Here is a 13,464-nt window from a genome sequence, read left to right as displayed (position 1 = left end):
TACTCCACAAACCTAATTCCAACATACCTCTCCAGGAATACCATTCAACATCAGAAAAGAGCTTCCTGTCAGTGAGTTATCCAGGAAGTCATCAATCTCCAAAGACTCCTGGTCCACTTGAGGAGGAAGCTGCTCCACAGAGACCTGACAGTCACAAAGACACACTGCCTCAATTGACCAAACTCTTGAGGTGATGTCTTTAAAAGGGATTTTGAGTATGTCTCACCTTGCTGCGGCTCAGTCTAAACAGGCAGAATATGAGCAGGTAGACAGGATACATCAAAAGACAGCTCACAAGCCCCGCCCACACAGTCTCCTCATTCAATGAGACTTGCGTAGACACCGGTGTACCGCTATAACACACAGACACACACAATTAATCAAGGATATACATACACAGAACAACCCGATATGACAAACAGAATATCCTATTAAAATATGATGCACTGACATATTACATTGTAATTACATTGTAATAGATATGTAATAAGCGAATGTAACATTTTAATATTATTTAAACCTGCAATTGTACAATACATTAATTACACAGTAACAATATGATGGTACTACTTACTAAAAAACGTAACAACTTGAATGACTTTTACCTGTTGCCATAGGCAACGGTGCCATACCACACAGCGTTGGCAAGCATGCATAGATGCATGAGCACCGAGCAGCAGGTTAACCTCTGCAGCCGTGTGAAGGGACTGCGCAGAGGTCGTTCCCACAGCGACAGCCACACGTGGCTCTCACACACTGCCCTCTGAAGCTCCCAGGTCAGCAGGCGGGGCCAGTGACGCAGGTCTGCCTCCTCTGCGGGGGCACACAAGAAGTACAGAGGTCAGATGACAGGAAGTAGCTGAAATGCCATCTGATACCATTGTTTCACATAGGTTATGACTTGCCTGCACTGATATCATTCAACCTGTTCATTTAGCCATTGTTTACACTTATTGAGTGTCACCCAATGAAACACAAAGCAGAAGTAAATACAATTGCTGTATAGTTGGCTTTTATTTAGAAAGAGAGACAGATATGCATCTAATTAAGGCGTCAACCAATCACAAGTATTGCATCTGGGGAGGCAGGAAGTTACCTGAGGCTTCCACTTCTATTTCCACTCTGCCATCCGTTTTCTCGTTGTCAACTGAGAGCCATTCCTCAACCAGGAAGAAATAACTACTGCCAGACTGCAGGTCCTTTACTAGAACATACTGGACCAACCAAGCAGGAGAGAGGCCTGAGAGAGACAGACAGACTTCTTATGCTCCGTCAAACACATGGACATATTACGGTGAGCTGGATTATATGGTTTTCTGCCAAATCTGTGCCCATCTGCAGCTTTGTACCTTTGTTGTCATGCCATACACGGATCTTGAGCACGCTGCCCAGACTTGTATCCGTGGCGATGTGGAAGATGTCCAGGCTGTTGCGAACGAACGCTCCGACGCTGTCCAGGTGCCTGTGTCCACTGCGGCTCTCGCTGCCATGGAGACTGATGCCAACATGGGCTGTGGTACCTGGACGGGTATAAACACAGTTTTGATGTTGTAGGAAGACACACTTGGATTTGTTTGTCTGTTGCTGTGATCCAAGACTGAAATCTAAGAGATTCCAGCCACTATCGTCTCCGTGTAAACCAACAAAAAAGTACATTTGTGAAAACGATGATGTCATGCGCACGCGTATTACGCGTTCAGTCTATCGGCATGAACTTCGAGAACTTCGTCCTTACCCCCGGGGCGAACATGCCAACATGAGATCACCAGTTGGAGTCCTTAAAAAGGTGGCGTGCTTTATAGTCCACGGTCACTTGTATTAATAAAGCAACCTCATCGTCCATACAGACAAAATTACTTGAAGCTTTCACCATCTTCATTGTTTGTATTCGCCGCTCTGTGGAAGAATGCTGATGCGCGCAGTCGCGTAGTGTTTCTTTACAAAGTGACATCGCCAACTACTGGCCTGGCATGCATAATACAGCATTTATAGTCGTTTTCGCGGATCCGTGTGAACGGGGAACGTTTTGACAACGTTGCCGTCTGTATGCGAAACTTTTCAAAAACGCAAAGGAAAAACGTTTCCATTTTGACTACACCGTTGTCGCGTAAACATACCCTAAAATCGACTTTTATCTCGTAATTATGACATCAAACATGGAAGCTCTTCCTGTGTGCAGTTCTGGGCCTGAATCAGCTGCAAATTGGACTTTATGTTGGCAGTCAAAAGTCTACATGAGATGAACCTACCATTGACCATCTACAATACAATGATCTCACCTGCTCCATAGCCCCAGCCGGTCTTCACCTGGATCTCGTACTTGTACAGTCCGTCCTTCCCACACAGCGGAACCACTGAAGCCCGTCTCAGGTCCATCTGATCCAGCTTACGCAGAATAGCGCCGGCCACGGCGTAACACAACAGTCCAATCACACACACCAACACCACCACTAAACTACGACCCACAGAGCGTTCCTGGCATGAACACGATACACACATGTACAGTATATTCACACTCTAAGGCCGGGGAACTTTTTCCTCTGTAAACGTGCTGAAACACAAGCATGAATTCGTATTGAATTTGTCAGTTGTAATACTCACAGGAATGATGAAGGAGACGGCGTCAGGCGGCACGAACAGACTGGCGGCGAAAGCGGTGAGATGACGCGTGCGACACACGGCTCGACCTACCCTGGTCTCCGGAAGAGGAACCATACCGTCCGTCCGCCACTGCTTGGCGCTCTCACTGAAGTACTGGCACAAAGATGTGAACACGGCCACCTCTAACCGGATCAGATTTGGGTAATCTGCACTGCAGCTCGTGGACACGTTGATGAAGTGATCGCGTGTGGTGTCATAGAGACTGATGGTGATAGAGAATGGAAATTAATGGCAGTGCAACGATCATTTCAAACTTTGAAATCTGATTGGATGAGTTGTGTAACCATTCTGCTGCGTTTACATCACGTTGGAATTATAGAACTGGTAGAAATGGCTGTGCACAAAACCACGCCGTGGTCCACACGTGGGACACGTGAGTTGTCCAAATATGAAATCTGACACACTCTAGAGATCCATTGAGAGTGATCCGACACATCTATGACATGATTAATCGTGTTTCAGTGGGACGCTCCCAGAGAATCCATCTATTAGCGTTAGCCTTCTGTAGCCTTCATGACATTCTTTGAGGAATATCTCTGAATTTACACAACATATGACATCGAGTGAGGGCTTGTTTGATTCAGGATTGCTGGCTGTAAGTTGTGATATGTCATTTTCTATATGATGTTTTTTTTATATAAACCAAGATATGATGGAAAGGCTGTTTTTTTCATTTATTTGATAAACACATTTGGATTTCACACGCTAATGCTCACTGTGGTTTGGTCTATGAATGAATCAAATTTGCTCGTTATATTCTACTAATCAAGACCTTTCCAAAGACATATGACACATGCTGTGATCTTTTTGATCTTTTTTACTGGTTGTTTTTATTTGATCGTTTTTATCGCAAATTTGCGTTGTTGTTTTTTTAAACGGAACAGTTCAAATTTAAGCAACATTATAGAATTGGTCAGATCTTCTATATTCATTGTAAAGATAAGAGTCTAAGCTTTAAAACGACACATAATTTGTGCAGATCAAGCAAGTGGTCGTTGAGTAATACCGTTATATTTTCTTTCGTGATCAGCGCCCCCTAGAGGGCCCAAAACCGGGTCACTCCGGGATTAAGAGGTTGCATTTTAAATTAAAATAGTAAAATGATATAAAAAGGTAACATGTGTTCTTTTTTAATTGTTAATCAATGTAACAATGTATTAAACATTGATGTGACAATATGATAATGTCTGATTATATTGTTATTTTAAATTAAACACATTTTTTATATTTTCTCTTTATCTTTTAGGTCTTTTGTCCTCTCCTTGTAAAGCACTCTAGCATGCATTAAACCTTTAATGAGTATGTATTTAATCTGTATGACTAATATGAATTAATTTCCATCGAATAAAGGCAGGTACTCCGGTGGCTGTTGATGTTCATTTCAAAAGCACGAGAGCTTTCAGCATTCAAACGCATCATTTATTATAGATGAATAACCTCTCATCCACGTGCTTAACTCTAGCAAACTATAGAAAACATAGAAAAGATCAAATGTTTATGAAAAGCTTTATTTATGACCTCACTTACTTCGGAGACAGAAAGAATGTGTAGCGTCTGTGGTCCAAGTCCCGCCCCCGTGTCATGTTGAGTGTGATGCGTTTCCTGTCAGTGCTGTTGAATTCATCGGGCCATTCGGAGGTGTGTAGATAGGCTGTGATCCATGGATCCAGTTGCACCTTCTCTGGAGAATCTGAGGACGACATGATGAATTGAGATGCCATTTTAGACGCACACTTACAGTATATGTAAATTTTAGACACTGCCCCCAGTGGCCAAAGCGATAAGTGCTGTATGGTGTATAGGCAATCTCCATTTATGTCCAGGAGAGGTCGCTTAATGTTAGTTTTGTAGCGAGTTCTTTTAAGAGGAATGCATATTTTATGGACTCTACCCCCCCAAACCAAACCCCAACCTAAACCTAACCATTAGCCGAGTAAAAATTAAATGTTAGTGAGAAAAGTGCAACCTCCCAATCAAGCTCGTCACTGATTATCCGGGTCTCTCGCGCTACTGATGCGACGCACTGCCTGTCGAGTCACGTGGGAAGGTAAACATACTGAAACAGATGCATTAAAATGTCTGGTGGGAAATATCGCATGTCAGTGAGGCAGTATACTGTTGCTGATCCTAGGGTACCGGAACTTTCCAAAACAGTATGCCGACTTCCTGTGTGATCATGTTGCCTACATGTCTCCGAAGAGGCTGAGGGAAACTATTAGTAAATTGGGCACGACTTTCATTTCTCACCTGCATCACCCGAACATTTTCAACTCACACACTCTTTGTTAATGCAGCAGTAGACTTTAGAGAAACACATATATTGGGACTCAACACTGGCACACTCACTAGACGACTATTTTCCAGGATGACTAGTTGACATAAAAAAGCAGTCCATTGGCATCATGGTTGGGATCTTACCATCAATAACACTGAAGTTGAGTTGGACGTAGATTCCAGCTTGTCTGTTGGCATTCCTGGTGCTCACCCTCACAATAACAGAACTGCAGCGACTGATGTTCTCGGCTCCCGCTGGCGGCAAAATGGCCTCCAGTGCATTAGCGTCCAGCCCAGCAACGCTTACGTTATTAACGGCAACCGTTATCGCTTGGCTCTCGTCCAAATCCGTTATCGGAATCTGAGTGCCATTGACGGTTCGGAACTCCATGGATGCCACCTCCGTAGACACGGTGTAATTGGCAACGTAATTGAACGGAAACGGATTCGGCTCTACTTGAAACAGCAATTGTACAATTCCATCCTCGCTGTTGGCTCCTTGTGCCAGTACGCCCTCTGCTGCCCGTCCCAGACTGGCGTTAAACGCTCGAGGAATGGAAAAACGACGGCACTCCGGTGCGTCACTTTCACCGTAGCAGAGCAGGCTCTGCGGGTCAGCACGTTTGCCGGCGGCAGCAATCTCAGACCCGCGGAGGATCAGGGGCTCTTCGTTGAGAACGCGGGCGAGCATGAGGATTCTCATGAGTACGGACGAGAGGGTATAGGCTTTCGCGGCCACCCTCAGCGGGTGATGCTGCTGCTCCTCAAAGAGAAACGGAGACTGTGAGGAGACACCACCGTGGTCATCAGCCTCCGGAGGTGGAGAGGAAGCGGGCTGACTCACCTGCTGGATTAGGTCACCTGAGGAAGCCAAAAAGAGGTTTGATTTAACGACTGGCTGAATACTGACTGAAAATGATCATTGTTCAATTATTATTATTATTAAACTGAATAATGAAAATAGGAACAAAATACATGGCTCAGAAAAAGCACTAATTACATCATAAAAAATGAATTAAAATTGCATTAAAAGGGCCATGAATTTCATAATTTTTTTGAATAATGTGCTTTTATGTTAGTATGCATTTTAAAGAGGTCGTATCATGAGAAATCAAACTACTGGTTGTGTCTTACCCATGATATTGAGGATGTTGTCTGCTATCTCAGTAGGGGTGACTGTACCCTGTTTAGTGTCTGTCTGAAGAATCTCTAACATCGACTCCAGTTTATCCAGTGTGCTGTTCTGACACTCTTCACACACAAACTCTCGACTCGCAGCCTACACACAAAACAGACATTTAATTAAAACTGATTATTAACATTAAATCTCTATCACTCCCACTTGGATCATCTATTTAAATCTTTTCAAATGTTCAGTTTGTCTAGTCAGTTATATGGTGTCATTTACTGTGCTGCTACAGAATATAAGTCTGCAGTTGTGAGAATGAAGGTGAAAATCACACATCTCACCGTGCACTGCGCGAGGGCTGCTGATGTCTGCTGGATGTCATTGACGGTGGTCAAGTCCAGTGATGTCAGAGCTCGTGTGATGTTTCCTCTGATGCTCACTCTATACTGACGCTCAGCCTTCGACACATCCTCACGCCTGCGTGACACACCCTGCTCATACTGCGACACACACACACACACACACACACACACAGAGATAAGATGATGCACAAATGATCAAATGGATGGATGGATGGATAGATGTTTAGTTGTATGGACAAATGTTTGGATGGATGGATGGCTAAATTTGTGGTTGGATAGACAGATGTTTGGATGGTTAGATGGATGTTTGGATAGACAGATGTTTGGATTTATGGATGGATGTTTGGATAGACAGATGTTTGGATGTTAGATGGATGATTGGATGTATGGATGGATGTTTGTTTGTATGTATGGATGTTTGGATTGATGAAAGAATGGATGGATATTTGGATCAGAAGTTTGAATGGATGTTTGGATCAACGAATGGATGGATGTTTGGTTGAATGGACAGATGTTTGGATGTTAGATGGATGTAAGGATGGATGTTCGGATGTATGGATGGTTGTTTGATTGGATGGATAGATATTTGGATGAACGGAGAGATGTTTGGATGGATGTTTGGGTTGATGAATGTTTGGATGGATGCTTGGATGGATAATTGGTTGGATAGTGGATGTTTGGTTGGATGGACAGATTATTGGGATGGATGGATGGATGGACAGATATTTGGTTGGTTGGATGGATGGATGGATATTTGGATGGATCAACAGATGTTTGGATGGATGGATAATTGGATGGATGTTTGGATAAATGTTTGAATGGATGCTTGGATGGATGCTTGGATGGATAATTGGTTGGATAGTGGATGTTTGGTTGGATGGACAGATATTGGGATGGATGGATGGATAGATGGATGTACAGATATTGGGATGGATGGATGGATGGATGGACAGATATTTGGTTGGTTGGATGGATGCTTGGATGGATAATTGGTTGGATAGTGGATATTTGGTTGGATGGACAGAGATTGGGATGGATGGATGGATAGATGGATGGACAGATATTTGGTTGGTTGGATGGATGGATGGATATTTGGATGCATCAACAGATGTTTGGATGGATGGATATTTGGTTGGATGGACAGATAATTGGATTGTAAGATGGATGTTTGGATGTATCTATGGATAACTGGATGTATGGACAGATGTTTGATTGGATGGATGTTTGGTTGGATCGACATATGTTTGGATGGATGTTTGGATGGTTGGATGGATATATGTATGGATGTATGGATGGATGGATGTTTGGTTGGATCGACATATGTTTGGATGGATGTTTGGATGGTTGGATGGATATATGGATGGATGGATGGATGGATGTTTGGTTGGATCGACATATGTTTGGATGGATGTTTGGATGTTAGATGGATGTTTGGATGTATGGATGTATGGATGGATGTTTGATTGAATAAATGTTTAGATGGATGGACTTTGGATTACTGGATGACTGAATGGATTTTTGGATGGATGAATGGTTCCTTGGTTGGATCAACAGATGTTTGGCTGGATGGACAGATGTTTGGATGGTTCGATGGACGTATGGATGTATAATTGGATGTATGGACAGATGTTTGTTTGGATGGATGTTTGTTGGATGGACAGATGTTTGGATCGATAGAAATTTGGATGGATGGACAGATGTTTGGATGGATAGATATTTGGATGGATGGACAGATGTTTGGATGGATAGATATTTGGATGGATGGACAGATGTTTGGATGGATGGACAGATGTTTGGATGGATGTTTGTTGGATGGACAGATGTTTGGATGGATGGACAGATGTTTGGATGGATGTTTGTTGGATGAACAGATGTTTGGATGGATAGATATTTGGATGGATGGACAGATGTTTGGATGGATGTTTGGGTTGAAGGTTGTCTGCATGGATGTTTGAATAAATGCTTGGATGGCTATTTGATTGGATAGTGGATGTTTGGTTGGTTGGTTGGATGGATGGATGGATGTATGGTTGGATGGACAGATGGAAAGATGGATGGATATACAGATAGTCTCACCTCGTTAAGAACAGTGATTAGAGCAAGAGACAGTTCCCTCACTCTCTGTGAGTCTCCCTGTCGGAGCAGCTCTCTGAGCGTGGAGTCGGTGAGATTACTCAGCCAGTGAGGAAGACTGCTGAACCCTTCAGGAACCTGTGGCAGAACCACCTCCATCGGCCTGATACACACATTACACACTCCAAATCTTACTTCAATAATATTACAATAGAAAAGAACACATACAAGTAAACAGTCTCTTACACTTTGAGTGCAGTGACTGACGCCCCCTGGTGGTCTTCCACCATGACTAAAGCAGACACTCTGTAATGGGCCGAGCTGAATCCGGGGGGCAGGAAGGCAGAATGTTCTGGACTGGTGCCTTTATACACACAGAACTCCTCACAGGACAGTTCTGAACAACGCACCACCAACAGACTGTACAACAGAGGAGACTCTGTCTCATCCAAATCAGCATAACCTGAGAGAGAGCGAGAGAGAGAGAGAGAGAGAGAGAGAGAGACATTCTTTTCAATGTTGATCTTATTCTAAACAAGCCAAAAATACTGATTAAGAAAATGATGTATTGCAATGAAATGCTTAACATCACCTTTGCTAATGTATTATACACATTACCTCTGCATCTTTGGTCTTACCTGAGCAATTGAAGTGCACTCTATTCAGCAATGTGCGCACCTGAGGCCCCTCCCCATCCGCCCATAGAGAACATGCCCCCCCTGCTGGGGGAAGATTAGGGTGGAGCTCAATATAGGCCACACCCTCTCTGTCCATACCATCATCCGTCACATGGAGGCTGAATATGTAGGAGTCTCCATCGCGGAGGATGCCCTGTCTCAGTACCAGGTGCATGCTGTCACTGCCCGTGGTGGTGGTGTTCAGATCCAACACCAGGGTCTCATTCGAGAGGTCATCGCCATCCACCGCTAGTACGGACGGAAAGGTTGGACATGTGGGTGACATAACAATATATGTGAATTTCATATGCAGGCTGAATTTATATTTGTATAGAATATTAATTTGAAGCATTTAAGCATAAAAAGGTTAATAAGATCAAGAGATGCATACAGTCAAGCGTGTCCAAACGTTTGCTAGAAACTGTACATTACATTTTAATTAATTTAAATTATTCATATCAATTATTAAAACAACAACAAACTATTAAAATGTCTATATTTTGTATAGTTGTATGTGTATATATGTTATTTGTATGTGCTATTTAAATATATTTATTGAATATGAGCAGCCATTAATTTACATTTAAAAATGCATAGATTTTATTTGAAATATAATGTAGAATTAATTAAATTAAGAATTATTTAAATGCTATTTTTGTAGCTACATAAATATAAATACTGTGGACATGTTATATTTATGCACTAAACTTTAAAATATGTCTTTAAAATGAGCAGTTATCTTTATTTTATTATTATTAAAATTAACTATAAATTATAAAACTAATTTATATTTTAAATTAAAAAAAATATTTTATTTGAAATACTTTTTTTTCCACATTTTAAAAAAAAGTTAATACATAAATACTAAAGTATTATTTAAATGTATTTATTGAAAATAAGCAGCATTCTTTATATTATTATTATTATTTAAATAAACTATTACAAATTACAATTATTAATTTACATTACATAAAACTGTATTACAATTTTACCTTAAAATATTAATTATGAATTAATAGCTTATATTAAGACATTAATAATTATGGTACTATATTATTTAAAATGTCTCTGTAGCTACAAATCAATTAGTATAATTTTATTTACAGTATATATATATTAAAAATAATCAGCTCTTTTAATTTCATTATTAAAATGAAACTGCAAAATAACATATTAATATGCATTTTAAATAAAACGTATTACATTGTTTTTCTAGTAGGTATATTTAATAAATTATTCAATTATTAATAATTATTAATAGTTAATAAAAAGATCCATATTAATACTTATGCTATATTATTACAAATGTCTATGTAGATTAAATGATCAGAGGTTTAGAGCAGATTCTTCTGCACAATGTAAATGTTTCAGGTTATGAGCTGACACAATGTTATTAGTCAGTTTGCATGTTGTTTTCAGTAACCTCTGACTGACCTCCCTCTCACTGATCTCAGACCTGTGTGTTAGACCCACTATATAAGCATCGCAGATTTACCATAATATTTACTGTCTCTGCCACATGGGAACCAGACCCAAGGGGTGAGAGCGATAAGTGTTTGAGCGCTTGTGTATGTGTTTAACCAGGTTTGGCATGCCGTTAATGGCTAATGCAGTGGAACACACCACATCATAATGATGACATCACCCTGAACTGTACGCACACACACAGGTGCTCGCGCACACTCTGCTTCCCATAACCATAACACCACTCCAGTCTCAGTCTAAACATCAGGAGAAAGCTGGACGGGACAAAGCGAGAGCACAAGATCTTGCTTCCGTTCTCAAATGATATCCCACCGCTCTCTCGCTTTCTATGATCATCCCTCTTCCTAGAAATATGAGGGCATGTTTCCTCTAATAAATAAAGCATGAATGACTCACTAAACCCGAATATGTCATTCCCAACATTCAGATTGCATGAGCACACCACGTTATTCCTGGAAGATCTTTTGGGACAAGTGTTTTCATAATGCTTTCTATAATTTTTCATTTACCTAAAAATGAACATTTTGTAATTTACTCTTGTTGTTCAATTTGAAAAACGCCACTATTAAATGCATTGCAGCAGGTTTGATTTAAAGGATTGGGCACCTATTCCAACAAGATCAAGTTCAATACATGTGAACACAAATGAGATTTGAGAGCTAGAGCAGAAGGGAAGATTTACAGTGAAAAACAACTTAAATTTTAATCTGTTTCTCACACAAAGCAATCGTTTGGCTTCAATAACTTGGAATATGGCGCATGATTCACATTGACTACTTTTATGGTGCTTTTTTTGGAGCTTGGCAGTATAAACCATTAACGTTTGGACATTCTACCTAACATCATAAAAATAGTTTTAACAACATACATTGGTTTGGAACAACATGACAGTGAGTAAATGATGACAGAAATGCTAAATTATTGCATATATACAGTGAAATGTATTTATTTTCACATATCCCAGTTAAGCTGGGTTAGAGTGCAGGGTCAGCCTTGATATGGCGCCCCTGGAGCAGATAGGGGTCTTGCTCAAGGGCCCAATGGTGGCAGTGCTGGGGCTTGAACCCCCGTCCTTCTGGTCAGTAACCCAGAGCCTCAACCGCTGAGCCACCACTGCCCCTGTTATGTGATATTAGATTGTGAATGAAAGTATGTTTCTCACCCCTCGGTGTGAGCTGTGACAGTTACTGCAGGTGCCAGCCAGGTAAACATACGAGCTCTGACTGATCTCAAAACGAGACAGAGCTTTACACGAGACACACTCGAGCGACACCATCGGGATCCGACCGCTCTGAACGCTCACCTGTGAACACAACAGAGATATTTGAGTGTCAGGTAAAACTAATAAGCAATTTCTCATAGGTTATGCAATTATATTTTCCATTGACCACAGAAACGGTGGCAATAATGAGGTGTCAATCACACATTTCAAACGTCTTTCTCGTTGAACAGCCTTTCTGATTAAAATATAAACAGTGCTGGTACTGAGACCACCGGATCTGATTGACCTGTTCTGCCTGTGAGACAGAAATGTATTAATTCTGTTCATAAAATCTTGAGAACTCAAGAATGAAAGGATTGTGTGGGGTCAAACAGAGTTCCACTGTAACCACATGGCGAATCGGTTTCATCATGGTTCCCCAAAGCAATCAGGCCTTCAAAGTTAAATCCAGTCAGGTTGAATGCAAAACATATGCCCTAAAGTGCCTGTGGTAATTGAGTCCAAGAATTTCAGTCCGGTGGGGAATCAATTTTACATACCGTCTCATTTAACACATAACACTGGCTTTCAGATTGGAGCAAAAAATGGTGACAACGAGAAATTATAATTATATATATTTTTTTAAATAAATATTTAAAACGTAAATGAAAAATGCAAAAGAAACCCTCAATGCCCACTCACCGTCTGCGTTGTGGATTCAGGGGTCATGCCCTCTTTGCTTACAGTCAGACGGAAGGTGTACTCAACATTCACCTCCAACTCGGACCCAGAGATGCCCAGAACCGGGTCACTTGGACCCAGCCCGAAATTCAGAGTGGAGCAGTGAGCTGCGCCCTGTTGAGTGATGTGAAGAGTTTCCTCAAAATCATGGCAGACCACTCCTTTAACCGATATATTTTTTACATATTATACTACATCATTAACACTGCATTTATAAACCCTTATGAATTGTTAAATTTGCCATTACACAATCGTTTAAAGTGCAGCCGGTGTGCTGGCGTGAGCTTCTGCTGACCGCACGTGCACCTGAGGTCTTGAGAAGCGATTCACATGCTCTTCCGGACAGGACCTGATCTGGTTAACGTCCGCGGTGCTGCTCAGTGACGCTCGGAGATTAACTGAATGACACACTGGCATGGTGTTCATGGCATTGATATTCCCTTAAAATCCCATTATTTGGTCATTAAAATGTGATTGGAATTTGAAATAACCACGGTTAGATCAAATTATCGCTGTTTTCCCAAACTGGCTAAGCTTGTTTAGCTTGTCTCTCATCCTGGCCCAGCTGAGAAGTACCAAACAATCCAGACCGGTCTGAACACCAGCTGAGAACAGTAAACCAGCTTGGGATTGTAAAGCTGGTTCTTAAGAGTGCTGATGGCCTGTGCAAAACTTGCAATACTGATTCTAAGGTATCGCTGCAACGGTGGTAATTGCTAACAGTTGGTATTCATGGTTAATCTGTCTTGAATCAATAATGATATTGTGCTAGTTAAGAGATCTAAATACTCTCCCATGAATCTATGTTTGTGACTATAGATACTGCATGACTTCTGTGCTGTAATTCTATGGTACTTTTGT

The 13,464-nt window shown here is 41.3% G+C and overlaps 1 protein-coding gene across 1 annotated transcript in view; it reads right to left on the bottom strand.

Annotated features, from left to right (window-relative positions):
* LOC127651785 (polycystin-1-like) overlaps positions 1–13,464 on the bottom strand; it is an 81,333-nt gene that overhangs the window by 17,575 nt on the left and 50,294 nt on the right. The window contains 17 exon segments of the mRNA XM_052137791.1: positions 28–144; positions 227–353; positions 606–813; positions 1,097–1,240; positions 1,350–1,520; positions 2,280–2,475; positions 2,602–2,863; positions 4,189–4,351; positions 5,080–5,796; positions 6,070–6,214; positions 6,406–6,564; positions 8,503–8,662; positions 8,746–8,962; positions 9,138–9,407; positions 9,410–9,425; positions 11,824–11,964; positions 12,565–12,717. Of these exon segments, the coding sequence (XP_051993751.1) occupies positions 28–144; positions 227–353; positions 606–813; positions 1,097–1,240; positions 1,350–1,520; positions 2,280–2,475; positions 2,602–2,863; positions 4,189–4,351; positions 5,080–5,796; positions 6,070–6,214; positions 6,406–6,564; positions 8,503–8,662; positions 8,746–8,962; positions 9,138–9,407; positions 9,410–9,425; positions 11,824–11,964; positions 12,565–12,717 (3,366 nt within the window).

The sequence above is a fragment of the Xyrauchen texanus genome, chromosome 11, assembly GCF_025860055.1.
Source record: "Xyrauchen texanus isolate HMW12.3.18 chromosome 11, RBS_HiC_50CHRs, whole genome shotgun sequence".
NCBI lineage: Eukaryota > Metazoa > Chordata > Actinopteri > Cypriniformes > Catostomidae > Xyrauchen > Xyrauchen texanus.
The sequence above is the reverse complement of the archived record's forward strand: the minus strand, read 5'-3'. Positions and strand labels throughout refer to the sequence as shown.